A 16,042-nucleotide genomic window follows, 5' to 3' on the forward strand; every position below is an offset into this window, starting at 1 on the left:
TGATTAATCCTCTGTCCGAGTTCTACCCAAGTTTCAGTGCTGTGGGGTTTTCTGCAATCCTCAGACTTTACCTTGCCAGAGGTATGTAATTTATACTTTGATCATTATTATTTTTTATTTATAGTTCATTATTTCTTGTATCAGTGAAATGAAAATTTGCTGATGTTTGTTTTTCTCTGTGTTGCTTTAAGGTGGCAGAGTAAAATGTCTTCTCTTCCCCATTGGATTGATGAATCCGAGCTCCTCCATGTTCTACTTGCAGCATGCTGCATCTCTGGCCAAGGCAAGTCTGACATGAGAAAGCCTTCAGGACTGAGAACTTTACACGTTTTTGGTCTCTTAGTAACATAAAAAAAGAGGCAAGTGAGGGAATGTGTGTTTATATCTGCTTTGGAACATAAGTAATAACAGGAACTTGCTTGTTTCATGGAGGTCCCAGAACATTAACTCTTTACTCCTTAATGATGAAATATTACAACCCCGTGTACAATCCTGATTCCAAAAAAGTTGGGACAAAGTACAAATTGTAAATAAAAACGGAATGCAATAATTTACAAATCTCAAAAACTGATATTGTATTCACAATAGAACATAGACAACATATCAAATGTCAAAAGTGAGACATTTTGAAATTTCATGCCAAATATTGGCTCATTTGAAATTTCATGACAGCAACACATCTCAAAAAAGTCAGGACAGGGGCAATAAGAGGATGGAAAAGTTAAAGGTACAAAAAAGGAACACCTGGAGGACCAAATTGCAACTCCTTAGGTCAATTGGCAATAGGTCATTAACATGACTGGGTATAAAAAGAGCATCTTGCAGTGGCAGCGGCTCTGAAAAGTAAAGATGGGAAGAGGATAACCAATCCCCCTAATTCTGCACCGACAAATAGTGGAGCAATATCAGAAAGGAGTTCGACAGTGTAAAATTGCAAAGAGTTTGAACATATCATCATCTACAGTGCATAATATCATCAAAAGATTCAGAGAATCTGGAAGAATCTCTGTGTGTAAGGGTCAAGGCCGGAAAACCATACTGGGTGTCCGTGATCTTCGGGCCCTTAGATGGCACTGCATCACATACAGGCATGCTTCTGTATTGGAAATTACAAAATGGGCTCAGGAATATTTCCAGAGAACATTATCTGTGAACACAATTCACCGTGCCATCCGCCGTTGCCAGCTAAAACTCTATAGTTCAAAGAAGAAGCTGTATCTAAACATGATCCAGAAGCGCAGACGTCTTCTCTGGGCCAAGGCTCATTTAAAATGGACTGTGGCAAAGTGGAAAACTGTTCTGTGGCCAGACGAATCAAAATTTAAAGTTCTTTATGGAAATCAGGAATGCCGTGTCATTCAGACTAAAGAGGAGAAGGACGACCCAAGTTGTTATCAGCGCTCAGTTCAGAAGCCTGCATCTCTAATGGTATGGGGTTGCATTAGTGCATGTGGCACGGGCAGCTTACACATCTGGAAAGACACCATCAATGCTGAAAGGTATATCCAGGTTCTAGAGTAACATATGCTCCCATCCAGACGACATCTCTTTCAGGGAAGACCTTGCATTTTCCAGCATGACAATGCTAAATCACATACTGCATCAATTACAGCATCATGGCTGCGTAGAAGAAGGGTCTGGGTACTGAACTGGCCAGCCTGCAGTCCAGATCTTTCACCCATAGAAAACATTTGGCTCATCATAAAACGGAAGATACGACAAAAAAGACCTAAGACAGTTGAGCAACTAGAATCCTACATTAGACAAGAATGGGTTAACATTCCTATCCCTAAACTTGAGCAACTTGTCTCCTCAGTCCCCAGACGTTTACAGACTGTTGTAAAGAGAAAAGGGGATGGCTCACAGTGGTAAACATGGCCTTGTCCCAACTTTTTTGAGATGCGTTGTTGTCATGAAATTTAAAATCACCTAATTTTTCTCTTTAAATTATACATTTTCTCAGTTTAAACATTTGATATGTCATCTATGTTCTATTCTGAATAAAATATGGAATTTTGAAACTTCCACATCATTGCATTCCGTTTTTATTTACAATTTGTACTTTGTCCCAACTTTTTTGGAATCGGGGTTGTATATCCCATAATGATGACATATGACGCCGGCGTGTATGCACCATAATGACGACATTTGACGACTCTGAATTTGCCTCTACATACGCAGAGTGAAACAAGCTTTCTGATTGAAAGTTGCAGGGTGTACCCTGCCTCTTGCCCACAGTTAGCTGGGATAGGCTGCAGCTTGCCTGCAACCCTGTAGAACAGGATAAGTGGCTACAGATCATGAATGGATGTTTGAAATTAATCAGACCCTCCAGGATGTTGCGATTTGCAACTTCAATGCAAATTCAACCAATCCCCGCGAATTCAGGGCGGTGTTGCAATTATATCCAATCACCGCAACGTTCCCGCAAATTTGACCAATCGTTGGCGTCGTCTTGAGGTGACGTCGACAAACTATCTTATGCCTTACTTCCGTGTATAGGTTCAAGAGAAGCAGCATGTGCGAGTCAGTGTTTATATAGGCTTAAATTCTGTTACTGAAAGTGTGTCATGTTTACAGTGAAGGACTGTGTGCACTTTACATTATTTTTTTACTTAATACAAGAAATTAATGGATGCCAACATTTTTGCCAAAACAGTATTTTATTTTCCATTGTTTAGGCAGCTTCAGCATCATACTGTGAGATTCTGTTCAAATTGTTTTTTTTCTTCTATGAAGCCGGAGCCATTTATTTTATTAGTTTATAATTATTGTTTAATTTAGTCTTCAGGAGAGACTGCCTGCACACAGTACTAGTATTAATAGCTTTTTTTCTTACATGAAAGCTGAGTCCAGGGGCGGTCCTGGGGGCGGGCCGACCGGGCAGCCGCCTGGGGCGGCATCGCGGGGGGGGGGGGGGGGGGGGGGGGGCACGAGTGCGGGCGCGAAAAAAAAAACATTCCCCCCCCCAAAAAAACCCCCGAAAAAAAAACAAGACGGGCGGGTGTGTGTGTGTGTGTGTGTGAACATTTTGGATGGGGAAGCCCATTAGACCCTTTTCACTGACGTCACCGGAAACCGGAAGTAAACAAACCCTGCGCCATATTGGAAGACCAACAAACTCGTGATCAGGGGGAAATAACGGCAGCGCGCGGAATTTAAACCCACGAGGCACTTGATTCATCATAAACCTACAATGGTAAACTTTTGTGCTGTGTTAGGGTGTTCCAACAAAGCTGATGGGAAAGGTGAAAAGAAGTCTTTCTACAGAATACCAGCTGTGATTGAGACACAAGCAAACCAAGGAGCTTTCTGCCAGGAGACAGAGAATAAGGCCGAATCCCATTTCACCCCTTGGCCCTTCCCCTCCATTTTGCGCATTCACGTGAAGGGGTAGGGGTATCCCAATCCCAGTTAACGCAGAGGGGGAGGGGAAGGGGTAGGGCTTCTGTACCCCTCCAAACGGAGATTTTCCTGGAGCTGACTCCGAACGAAGGGGTTTGAGTGATTTCCCACAATGCCATGCGGATTTCAGCGAGATTTCATGCGGATTTCAGAAAGATGGCGGTTCCCGCGGCGAAAGATTGTCATAAATGTATTTTCTCCATTATTTATGTGTTTTAAGTTGTTATCCAGAGGAAACACGCCGCTTGATTCGCTTTCGAGCTGAGAATGAGCAGCGATTTCTGAAATCCAAGCTGCTGCTAAAAAGCTTTGGGAGTGAGTATTGTTTTCGGTTGCTTGACTGCGTACGTTTTGTTCTGTTATTCTCGCTTTTATTGTTTACATGAGTGTTCTGACACCTGATGTTGTCCAGTTTAATATTATGTTATTAATCATATTCAAATAGTAAAGGTGCTTAGTTGATATATAAGACATATATAAGTTTGTGTACAAATATGATCTTAGAGTAATTATATGACAGTGTGAAGACATACTAAGTCATTTGATTCTGATTGATAATGGTTTTTGAAGTTTGAATTTGATATTATTTTCCTAATGCCAATATACAATTAGTTTGATAATGTTTGGTATTATGTAAGTTTTATTTAAAAATATTATGAAATATATTTAATCTGTTCTTGTGTAATTGTAGGTGCTGTAAGATTGCAAATGATAGAGATTATATACTTTTTAGGAAGTCTGAATTTTGAGATTATCTCCAGTCATTTATGTCAAAATCTAGTTTAAACATAGGTAGATTGTTGAATGTTTTTCACTTTCATGAAAGGTGGTCTGAACAAAACAAATATGCTAGCATTTTTAAATACTTGATCGTGATTTTATTTTATTCAGAAAGTCAGATTTTTCATCTTATTATTAATTAATAGTGGCAAGACTACATGGATTTTGGATTTAACTATCTCAAATGATGTAATATTAACTTAGTCATATTTGATATGCAATATTAACCTAGTCATATTTGAAATGCAACATTATACTACTGGTGGTCAAATTGTTAAAAATAGGCTAGTCACATGATTTATAGTAAAACAGTAACCTAGTCATATAACAGAAAACTAGTCATATTTGTAAGGTTTTGCAGTATATAATTCTTCATATAGATTTTGATCTAAAATCTTTACATTTTTAAAGTTCAGATCTGATCATAATGTTTGTGCAATACTATAAACTGTGGATAAGTGTTTGCTGATACGGTTTTCATATCACTGTATTAAAGGATATGTATAGTGCCATAATTATATTATATAGATTAACATCTGATATGAATGTTTGTGGGTGGCACGGTGGTGTAGTGGTTAGCGCTGTCGCCTCACAGCAAGAAGGTCCGGGTTCGAGCCCCGTGGCCGGCGAGGGCCTTTCTGTGCGGAGTTTGCATGTTCTCCCCGTGTCCGCGTGGGTTTCCTCGGGGTGCTCCGGTTTCCCCCACAGTCCAAAGACATGCAGGTTAGGTTAACTGGTAACTCTAAATTGACCGTAGGTGTGAGTGTGAATGGTTGTCTGTGTCTATGTGTCAGCCCTGTGATGACCTGGCGACTTGTCCAGGGTGTACCCCGCCTTTCACCCGTAGTCAGCTGGGATAGGCTCCAGTTTGCCTGTGACCCTGTAGAACAGGATAAAGCGGCTAGAGATAATGAGATGAATGTTTGTTACATGTATTTAGTTTTATTAATAAAACTGTTCTGTTTATAGATGTACTCTTGAAAATATCTACCAATGTATTAGTTGTTTTTCTGTCCCCACTAACTGGAACAAATGAGGGATATTTTTACCCATGTTAATATTTTCTGTCCCCTGTTTCTACAACTAGTGAGGGATCTGTCCCCTATTTTCAAATTCCTAGATTAGGCTGTGAGCCTAATGATTGGTTGTTCGCGTTAGGGGCGGGATGGAGCCGTATGATTGACTGTTCTATTTAGGGGTGGGGCTTAATCTGACGTATTTGCGACTCTCTTTTATCTTGTGCTGTGTAAAGCCGGAAGTTTGCAGTTTGAGACTACGTGCTTTACTGGTAGGTATTATTATAGTGGGAGTGTCCGTTTTGTATGTTGCCAAAGTGTCTGTTAACTTTAGAGTTTTTGTAAAGGGGGAAAAAATACCTCAAGCAAACAAAAAAGCTTTTTCTTGCAGCTACAGTAATAATGCCTCGCTGTGGAGGGCTGTCTGAGGTGGAAGAGGCCACTGCTGAGGTGCAGAAAATCTGTGATGAGGTTGGTGTTTGTTTCATTTCCACATCACATCTCTCATTCAGTTGTCAAAAAAAAGTTTTAATTATTTAAACTGATAATCACCAACTTTACCAACAAACTCTGGTCAGTGTTGGTACTCTTAACACTCAGTAAGTATTTTCCTACATGGGAACAGCTTCAGGACAGAGGGGTTTGTGCTTTATGGTGAGCCAGTAACATGACTCAAGCTGCTTTTTGGGTTTTATTACCTTCAAGAGAGGAAAAAAATACAAACAAAGGCTGGTGAGGGAACGGTGGTTTATAGCTTCAGACACACTTTCTTTTTGCTTTTTTTTAATAACAAGCCACATGTCTTTTAAAACTGAGTAAGCCTGTATGTATTTTGCACTTGTACTGTTTCAGTAAAACCTGATTGTGTGTGTAATGATGTATAGGAGTGGAATTGTTTAGATTGCCTTACTGAAGTTACCATGACTTCTACATGTGACAGTCATGAGTATGCACAGTTATGTGTATGAGTCACTGATTGCAGAATGAGGCCACTGCTGAGGTGCAGAAAATCTGTGATGAGGTTGGCATTTGTTTTGTTGGAAATCCTGATTAGTAATGATTTTTGTTTTTTTGCCATCACAGATGAAGCATTATGCAGAGCAAAAAACAGGAAGAACATTTGACGTCTTCACTGCTAAATCCTACAAGACACAGGTGGTCGCTGGGACAAACTATTTCATCAAGGTAGGACACAAACTCACTCACAGTCTCCTATGGCCCTTTTCCACTACCCTTTTTCAGCTCACTTCAGCTCGCTTCAGCTCACTTCAGCCCGACACGGCTCGCGTTTCGACTACCAAAAACCAGCACGACTCAGCTCGTTTCAGCCCTGCTTAGCCCCTAAAACTCGCACGGTTTTGGAGTGGGGCTGAAGTGAGCCAAACCGTGCCGACTGAGGTTGGGGGCGTGAGCAGACACTCCCCTGTGCACTGATTGGTGAGGAGGCGTGTCCTCACATGCCCACACACGCCCCGCGAGCACGCTGGGATCTGTAAACACCGCAAACCCGGAAGGAGAATAATTATGAATTACGAGAATTTCTGAAGCCTTATGCGCCTCGCCTCATCTATACGCTCTTGCCAGTATCTGTTGGCGTTGTCGGTGACAACAAGCCACAGCACCAAGACCAGCAACACTAACGACTCCATGTCCTCCATGTTTATTGTTTACTATTCGGGTTGTGAGACTACCGCTTAAAAGCTCACTGAATCAGTGACATACAGAGCATCGTGCACGAGTTCGCGGAGCGCAAGGCTCGTCGTATGCCCTTCAAATAATGCGCGCAGTAGGCTATTGATGTTTTATTATGAGCCATGTACAGTATGTCGCCTAATGTTTTTTTTGTTTGAGTTACATGTTCGTTTGAAGGACTTAATGTACAAAATAACATAGTTGCACCCCGTAGTGTTGAAATTGGTAAACACAGTGCATTCAGTGAGGTTTGCACCGCCCTCCTTTTATTTCTGACTCTTCCTGTCACCGTTGCAACCTCTGAGCGCTCATTCGTATGCCCTTCAAATAATGTGCGCAGTATAGGCTATTGATGTTTTATTATGAGCCATGTACAGTATCCTAATGTTTTTTGTTTCTGAGTTACATGTTCGTTTGAAGGACTAGATGTACTAAATAACATAGTTGCACCCGGTAGTGTTGAAATTGGTAAACACCGCAGTTGCGGACATTTTGTAGCCTAAAATGATGTTATGATAAGCTTTAATAAAGGGCCCGGTCATTTGCCCCGCCCCCGGCCCGGCTCTGACTTGTTCCGCCACTGTCACTGATGTCACTGTTTGCGCTGCTTAACGACATCACGTGACGTCCACCCACTTTCGCTAACTCCACCCAATGTGTCCACCCACTTCCAGCCAGCACGGTTCAGCGCGGTTGTAGTCGAAATGCAACTCCAACAGCCCCACTCAGCCCGACTCAGCTCGACTCCGCACGGCACGGCTCAGCCGCGTTTGTAGTGGAAAAGCGGCACTAGTGACTAGACCTGAAGCCCTTTCCTTTTTCTTCAAATAATAACTTGTGTCTGATGATCGCTGGTGTGTTTTTCAGGTCCATGTGGGTGGTGATGAATATGTTCACCTGCGTGTCTATAAGATGCTGCCTTATGCTGGAGAAAAACTGGAACTTACTGAAATACAGGCTCTCAAAGCCTATCAGGACTCCATCGAATACTTCTAAACATACGTTCCATTAAAAAAGAAACACCGTAGAAACTGCATTAACATAAAGAATCAGAGGCTGTGTTTAAAGGATATGGGACATGAAACATAAAAGCACGCTATATCAGTTTCTTTCCATTAAAAATATGAATTAATTGCATCAACAAATACAAAATCATCTATTAAATTCAGCAAAATCGTTATATTCGTGATGATTATATGGCATCTCTGCTCGACTTCCGATATGCATTTTTTGCAACCGGAAGAGCCGCTGTCACGTGATCATACGTCACAAAAACTTTCGGGCACAGCACAAGTGGGTAGATGAATGAAGAAGTGGATGACAAGAAAATTGTTTTTATAGTCTTTAAAGTACATTGGACATCATGGTGTATTGTGCTGCTTATGGTTGCAATAATTCCAATGGGAAATGCCCTGGAGTAAGTTTTTTTGCATTCCCCAAGGACCCGAAGCTGAGGAAAGTGTGGGCTCACCTGCGCATGCGCAGTAGGCTTTGCACATGCGCAGTAGGCTTGGTAGGATAACTTTACAGAACACCTGTTGAAAAAACTTTGCACCTACTGTTTCCCACAAACTGTGTTCGGACCATTTCACTGAGGATTCTTTCAACATTAATAATCAGTTACTGAGCGATATTAATTCATGAAACAGGAAGTATAAGGATGAGGAAAAAAAAAACAGTTTAAATCGGGAAGCTGCACACATTTGTGCCAGGCTGCACAAATGTGCGCAGCTTCCCGATTTAAACTGTTTTTTTCTCATCCTTATACTTCATGTTTCATGAATTAATATCGCTATTTTTATTTTTTTAAATCGGATCTGCGCGATTCAGCCGTGAAAAAGGCGGCATCCGCTGAAAGGCGCGCTGTTTGCATCCCTGCATGGAGGCCAGGGGACAGGGCAGGAATATTTTTGTTGATATGAGTGATCCGGTGCAATTTCGCGACCCCCCCTGTTGAAGATCTCTGCGCTAAGCGACTGAAAGCCGAGGTAAGGATTAGTATTATAATTTTGGGTGTATCAATTATTGATTATCATAATTCTGACTCGTTTCGCCATTTTGAATGTTTTCATCTCGGACTCTGGAAGCATTGTATCTCAATCTCGAAAAATATCAGCAAAAAAAAAACTAGCTTGCAACGGACTTTAGCTAGATCTATGATGAACTTTCAATGTATGATACAAAAATAATACTTCTTTCAACAGATCATTAGCCTTTGAGCAGAATTGTTTTTAACTTACCAGGAAGTGTTATCGAGCCGACCACTTAGTTTCATGAGGGCTGAATGAACTCTCACTCTCAGAATCATCTGACCCGTCAGAGTAAAGACAAGATCCATGTTCATGTGAATTTCCAGCTATCGGTTCGAATTGATAGGGTCTAACTTCACATCTCTGTGAAACATCGGGAATATCACTGTCGATGGTGTCCATTTCGGTAACCTGTTTACATTAGATTCCCAAGCTCTGGCTCCTTGGAAAGTTTTTGTGATGTCACAGGTACCGTGACCACCTAGCTAATTAACGAATCCTTGTTTTACGCTGATGTATAAAAAAAACTTGAATAATGTGATGATTTTCACATTTTTGACGCCCTGCAGTGATTTAGATGGCATTTCTTATGTCCTTTATACATAATTATGCCCAGGTAAAAATCCATGTCCCATATCCTTTAAGTTATTACACCTGGAATGTCACCAGATTAAACTGGTTCAAAACATTAATCACAACATGTTTACTATCTCTACAAATGATCAAAATTAAAGAGAACATATGAAGTGATATTTGATATGTCTATATGTCCTTGAAGAATGCAGTAGCTATAATGAAATTAAAGGTAGGAATAAACATTGATGCATGACTACTGCTTTTAATGTATTAATTTGTCCGGAATTGTGTGGAAATAAATTTTAATTAAAGTCCATTGGACCCTGTGATAACAGAATAAAATTCCCATTTACTATGTTATTTGTTTACCCCCTAGCCCAGGGTGTATGCAGGTTATCCCAATTTAAAATAATACTTTTTAAGGCTATAATACCACTTTTAAATATGAATTTGGAATCGTGACATACTAAATATATAAAGCACCATAATATAAAATAACATTGTCATCATATCTATGTTCTATGCATTTAGTTGTTACTTGAACCAATGAACAATTGAAAACCAATGTAACTAACAAGGCTGAGGCGTAGCCTTGTGATTGGCTGTTCTCTTTATGGGTGGGACTTGTATTCTGATTTATGTTAGTGCTTCCGTTTTATCTTCTGCAGTTTGAGACTTCGCTCTTTATTGGTAGGTGTTACTATTTTGGGACTATCTGCTTTAACCAAAGTGTCTGTTAACTTTGGAGTTTTAGTAAAGTTAAGGTGAACTAATTTTTGCCTGACAGCTACAGTAATAATGACTTGCTGTGGAGGGCTGTCCGAGGTGAAAGAGGCCACTGCTGAGGTGCAGAAAATCTGTGATGAGGTTTGTGTATTTTGTTTTATTCTCCAATATAATTTGTTCTGCTAAAATACCTGAGATCATTCTCACCGCCTGCTTTACCAACAAGCTATGATCAGTATGCTGATGCTGATCCGCCAGGAAAAAAAACCCATGGTAATAAAACTATTTTTCTCTAGGGTATTTGTCTATGCCAAACCTAGTGTTTAAAGGGCATATCGCCGGTAAATTCAGGAGCAAGATCAATGTAATTCTATTTTATATTAAACTTTGGTCAAATATCTCATCTCGTTATCTCTAGCTGCTTTATCCTGTTCTACAGGGTCGCAGGCATGCTGGAGCCTATCCCAGCTGACTACAGGCGAAAGGTGGGGTACGCCCTGGACAAGTTGCCAGGTCATCACAGGGCCGACACACAGACACAGACACGTTCACACCTATGATTAATTTAGAGTCACCAGTTAACCTAACCTACATGTCTTTGGACTGTGGGGGAAACCGGAGCACCCCCACGCGGACATGGGGAGAACATGCAAACTCCGCACAGAAAGGCCCTTGCCAGCCACGGGGCTCGAACCCGGACCTTCTTGCTGTGAGGCGACAGCGCTAACCACTACACCACCATGCCGCCCCCACTTTGGTCAAATATCTGTCACATTTTGCATTTTGTGCAATTTTTTTTTTTTTTACCTTGTGCAATACCAGAAATATTCAGTTCAAATCAAGCCACTTGAGGCAAATTGCTGGTTGCTTGAGGTCGTGTTTCAAACTACATGTTATTCCTTCTTTATTCCTCCAGTCCTGATTAATTCTCAAATCTTAATGGTCAGAAGGTGCTGATTAATTTTCCAACAACTCATTCAGAGGGACTTTTTTGGCAGGCATTGTACATAATCTAACACTAAATAGATTAAAATGTTGCTTATTAATAAGGAAAAAAATTGATCTTTTGATATAGTTAAGTTTTCCATAAGAAGTCATTTATTTAACATTTTTAGGAGGAGTCTCCAGTGTCAGAGCTCTGTAACATTCAGTAAGCTTTCCTACATGGGAAAATATTCAGGACAGATTTTGCACTTTGAGGTTTCTCAATAATGTGACAAATTTATTATTCGCTTCAGGAAAGGGAACAGAGAACCTGGTGAGGGAAGTTTTGGGTTCAGATACGGTGCATGCTATTTTCCTGCATTAAAAAAAACCAACAACAACAACCCACTGTTATAAACATAACAAGCCCCATATGTTTAATACCGAGTAAACCTGTGTTTCTCACTTGTACAGTTTCAGTAAAACTTGATTAACAAGTTACCATGAGTTCTACACATGAGTATAGACAGTTATGTGTATAACAGTTATGTGTATGAGTCATAGACACTGATTTCAGAATAAAAGCGGAAGTTCTGATGAGTAATGATTGTTTTTCGAAATCACAGATGAAGCCTTACTCGGAGCAAAAAACAGGAAGAACATTTGATGTCTTCACTGCTAAATCCTACAAGACACAGTTGGTCGCTGGGACAAACTATTTCATCAAGGTAGGACACAAACTCACTCACAGTCTCCTAGTGACTAGACCTGAAGCCCTTTCCTTTTTCTTCAAATAATAACTTGTGTCTGATGATCGCTGGTGTGTTTTTCAGGTCCATGTGGGTGGTGATGAATATGTTCACCTGCGTGTCTATAAGACGCTGCCTCATGCTGGAGAAAAACTGGAATTTACTGAAATACAGACACAAAAAAACAAAGATGACCCAATTGAATACTTCCCTCCTGAACATGCGCTCCATTAAGAAAGAGTCACAAATGTAGCTAAGAAGAGTTTGAACGCATTAATTTGCTCAGAATTCTGTGGAAATAAAATTGAATTAAAGTGAATGAACCCTGTGATAAGATTTACTGTATGCCATTTGTTTACTCTCTATCCCTTGGTATCCTGAGATTGTCCTAATTTAAAAATGAATAATTTTTAAGACTTTTTAATATTACTTCAAAGGTGATTTTGAAGCATATGAACCATATATACAGTGGTGCCTGAAAGTTTGTGAACCCTTTAGAATTTTCTATATTTCTGCATAAATGTGACCTAAAACATCATCAGATTTTCACACAAGTCCTAAAAGTAGATAAAGAGAACCCAGTTAAACAAATGAGACAAACATATAATACTTGGTCATTTATTTATTGAGGAAAATGATCCAATATTACATATCTGTGAGTAGCAAAAGTATGTGAACCTCTAGGATTGTATGTGGTAGAAAAGGGCAACTGGACTTGCTTGAAGATTCTTGAAAACGTTTCACCTCTCGTCCAAAAGGCTTCCTCAGTTCTGTCTGACTAATAGGGAGTATCAGATATTTATCCTCTCCTGGCTCAGAATCAGAATTCTGATGACCAGCTCATCTAAGGTGTCACTGAGGCATCATGTTGGTGTGGGTCGCTGGAGGCTGGGTGTGAATGGCGAGTCATTAGGGTGATCAAAGGATTGCCCGTTAGGGTGATCGATGGCAATCTGACTCTCTCTGTCCTCCTGTGAGTCCCCGAAAACAGCTGGGTCCTGGCGTACACCCAGCCGTCTGGGAAGAGTGTCCAAGACCACCTTGTAGATGGTTGACAAATGATGTCTTAGACCCCCACCTCTGTTCAGTGATGGCCGTTCCAGGTTTACAAAAATGGCTTCTTTGACTCCTCGCTCATACCAACGATCCTCTCTGGCTAAAATGTGTACGTCACAATCCCGAAATGAGTGTCCTTCATTGTTAAGATGAATGTAGACAGCCGAGTCCTGGCCTGAGGAGCTGGCTCTCCTGTGTTGGGCCAAGCGCCTGTATAGCGGTTGCTTCGTCTCCCCAATATACGAATTTGTGCAATTCTCACTGCACTGAATTGCATACACTACGTTGTCCTGTTTGTGTCTGGGTATTCTGTCCTTAGGGTGGACCAGTTTCTGCTTCAGGGTGTTATTGGGTCTGAAATGTACTGGAATGTTGTGTTTGTAGAAGATCCTCCTGAGTTTCTCAGATAGACCAGAAATGTAGGGAATGACAATGTTCTTGCGTTTGTTCCTGTTATCATCCACCTACAGAAACCACCTGCGTTTTAACCTGAGATGCCGACAAACCAACATTATCCCCACTAGCCTACGCCTATTTTCAACGGTTAAAGGACACAGAGCTGAGATAATCCTGCAGAAAGCCCAGAAGTGGCTTCTCAATGAGAGAGTGAGACAAGTACATTTCACCATCGATGCTCTCCAGAACAAGACTAAACTGAGGTTTGAGGAGTTGACAGCCCTTCTTCCCAGTGAAGTTTTGGAACGAGTCTCTGATCTCACTGAGAAGGCACAGCTTTCACAACACACCAAAGGTAAGGAACGTCAGATGCGCAAATTTCAAAAATTGCTGTCTAAAACCACCTCCTCTGGCAAGACAGAAGGTCTGACTTGGAGGAAGAAATCTGACCAGGCTACACAACCGGACATAGAAGAGAAATGGGTGAAGAACTTATCCAACAGGGTACTCACCCAACCAGAGAGAGATGTCTTATCCAAGGGTCTTAACTTTGCAGTTTCACCTGAGCGGATACCGGTAGTAGAACTCATCACAGCCACAGAGACAGCCATCAGGAACAACAACCTGACCAACACGGAGTCAGAACAACTTAGACTGAAGATATCAGCTGCTCTATCCAGTGCGAAAGCACCCCCCTCCAACCTCACCAGCCAAGAAAGGAGGGCTCTTACAGTGCTTCAAAGAGACCGGAACATCACCATCCTTCCTGCTGACAAAGGGAGATGCACAGTGGTGCTAAACACAGCAGACTACCACTCCAGGATGACCAGTCTCCTCAGTGATACAACCACTTATGAAACATTGAGGAGGGACCCCACAAGTGGTTACAAAAAGAAAGTTGTTAGCTGCTTGCAACAACTAGAAAAGGACCAAGCCATCAACTGAGCTCTTTACTACAGATTGTACCCTGGGGAAGCCGTGCCTCTCATATACGGACTCCCCAAGATTCACAAAGAAGGAGCTCCTCTCAGACCTATTATCAGCAGTATAAACTCGGTCACATATAACATTGCTAAACACCTAGCCACAATCTTGGCTCCTCTGGTTGGGAATACACCATATCATGTCAAAAATTCCCAAGATTTTGCTTCTAAAGTTGCAGATCTCAAACTAGATTCAGATGAAACCATGGTTTCCTACGATGTCACTTCTCTGTTCACCTGCATTCCCACCACAGAAGCAGTCGAATCTGTAAGAAAACGACTCCTTCAGGATAGCTCCTTACTGGATAGAACGAAACTCACCACGGATCAGATTTGCACCCTGCTTGACCTCTGCCTGACTACCACTTATTTCCAGTTTAATGAAAGTTTCTACAGACAGAAGCATGGATGCGCCATGGGATCACCAGTGTCCCCTATTGTGGCTAATTTATACATGGAGGAAGTGGAACATATAGCTTTGACCACTTTTGCAGGAGTTGCTCCCAGCCATTGGTTTAGATACGTGGATGATACTTGGGTTAAAATCAAAATCCAGGAGGTGGAAGCTTTCTCGAAACACATCAATGCAGTGGATAGCAACATCAACTTCACTCGGGAGGATGTCAGTGGGAATAATCTAGCCTTCTTGGATTGTGATGTACACATTAGACAAGACAGAAGCCTTAGTATCGAGGTCTACCGGAAACCCACACACACAGACCAGTACCTACTTTTCGACTCTCACCACCCACTGGAACATAAATTGGGGGTCATTAGGACCTTGCAACACAGGGCTCAGAACATTCCTACAACATTAGAGGGAAAAGAGAAGGAGCAGAACCATATCAAGAAAGCACTTCAGAATTGCGGTTATCCCAACTGGGCTTTCCTAAAGAGCATAAAAAGGAACATAACTGACAAGGATGATAACAGGAACAAACGCAAGAACATTGTCATTCCCTACATTTCTGGTCTATCTGAGAAACTCAGGAGGATCTTCTACAAACACAACATTCCAGTACATTTCAGACCCAATAACACCCTGAAGCAGAAACTGGTCCACCCTAAGGACAGAATACCCAGACACAAACAGGACAACGTAGTGTATGCAATTCAGTGCAGTGAGAATTGCACAAATTCGTATATTGGGGAGACGAAGCAACCGCTATACAGGCGCTTGGCCCAACACAGGAGAGCCAGCTCCTCAGGCCAGGACTCGGCTGTCTACATTCATCTTAACAATGAAGGACACTCATTTCGGGATTGTGACGTACACATTTTAGCCAGAGAGGATCGTTGGTATGAGCGAGGAGTCAAAGAAGCCATTTTTGTAAACCTGGAACGGCCATCACTGAACAGAGGTGGGGGTCTAAGACATCATTTGTCAACCATCTACAAGGTGGTCTTGGACACTCTTCCCAGACGGCTGGGTGTACGCCAGGACCCAGCTGTTTTCGGGGACTCACAGGAGGACAGAGAGAGTCAGATTGCCATCGATCACCCTAACGGGCAATCCTTTGATCACCCTAATGACTCGCCATTCACACCCAGCCTCCAGCGACCCACACCAACATGATGCCTCAGTGACACCTTAGATGAGCTGGTCATCAGAATTCTGATTCTGAGCCAGGAGAGGATAAATATCTGATACTCCCTATTAGTCAGACAGAACTGAGGAAGCCTTTTGGACGAGAGGTGAAACGTTTTCA

At 41.6% G+C, this 16,042-nt stretch overlaps 2 protein-coding genes and 1 pseudogene across 2 annotated transcripts; all 3 read left to right on the forward strand.

The window, feature by feature from the left end:
• The first annotated feature begins 5,386 nt into the window (after positions 1–5,386).
• LOC132867151 (cystatin-B-like) lies at positions 5,387–9,755 on the forward strand. Its single transcript, XM_060899914.1, has 4 exons — positions 5,387–5,473; positions 5,593–5,672; positions 6,285–6,386; positions 7,761–9,755. Exons 2-4 carry the CDS (start codon positions 5,604–5,606, stop codon positions 7,887–7,889), a joined length of 300 nt encoding a protein of 99 aa, XP_060755897.1. The 5' UTR covers positions 5,387–5,473; positions 5,593–5,603; the 3' UTR covers positions 7,890–9,755.
• Positions 9,756–9,902: 147 nt separating this feature from the next.
• Positions 9,903–12,232, forward strand: LOC132867150 (cystatin-B-like). The gene is made up of 4 exons (XM_060899913.1): positions 9,903–10,189; positions 10,287–10,366; positions 11,776–11,877; positions 11,983–12,232. The coding sequence occupies exons 1-4, from the start codon at positions 10,138–10,140 to the stop codon at positions 12,130–12,132; spliced, it is 384 nt and encodes a 127-aa protein (XP_060755896.1). The 5' UTR covers positions 9,903–10,137; the 3' UTR covers positions 12,133–12,232.
• A 1,193-nt stretch (positions 12,233–13,425) lies between these two features.
• On the forward strand, positions 13,426–15,714 carry LOC132867893 (uncharacterized; annotated as a pseudogene).
• The last annotated feature ends 328 nt before the right edge of the window (positions 15,715–16,042 follow it).

Source organism: Neoarius graeffei, chromosome 19 (assembly GCF_027579695.1).
Source record: "Neoarius graeffei isolate fNeoGra1 chromosome 19, fNeoGra1.pri, whole genome shotgun sequence".
NCBI classification, from domain to species: Eukaryota; Metazoa; Chordata; class Actinopteri; order Siluriformes; family Ariidae; genus Neoarius; species Neoarius graeffei.

Bases quoted from the DNA above. Each gene is read 5' to 3' on its own strand.
- LOC132867151 (XM_060899914.1), top strand. From the start codon at position 5,604: ATGCCTCGCTGTGGAGGGCTGTCTGAGGTGGAAGAGGCCACTGCTGAG. The intron at 5,673-6,284 runs GTTGGTGTTTGT...TTGCCATCACAG, and splicing joins TGCAGAAAATCTGTGATGAG to ATGAAGCATTATGCAGAGCA. The intron at 6,387-7,760 runs GTAGGACACAAA...TGTGTTTTTCAG, and splicing joins GGACAAACTATTTCATCAAG to GTCCATGTGGGTGGTGATGA.
- LOC132867150 (XM_060899913.1), top strand. From the start codon at position 10,138: ATGTTAGTGCTTCCGTTTTATCTTCTGCAGTTTGAGACTTCGCTCTTT. The intron at 10,190-10,286 runs GTAGGTGTTACT...TTTGCCTGACAG, and splicing joins TGAGACTTCGCTCTTTATTG to CTACAGTAATAATGACTTGC. The intron at 10,367-11,775 runs GTTTGTGTATTT...TCGAAATCACAG, and splicing joins TGCAGAAAATCTGTGATGAG to ATGAAGCCTTACTCGGAGCA.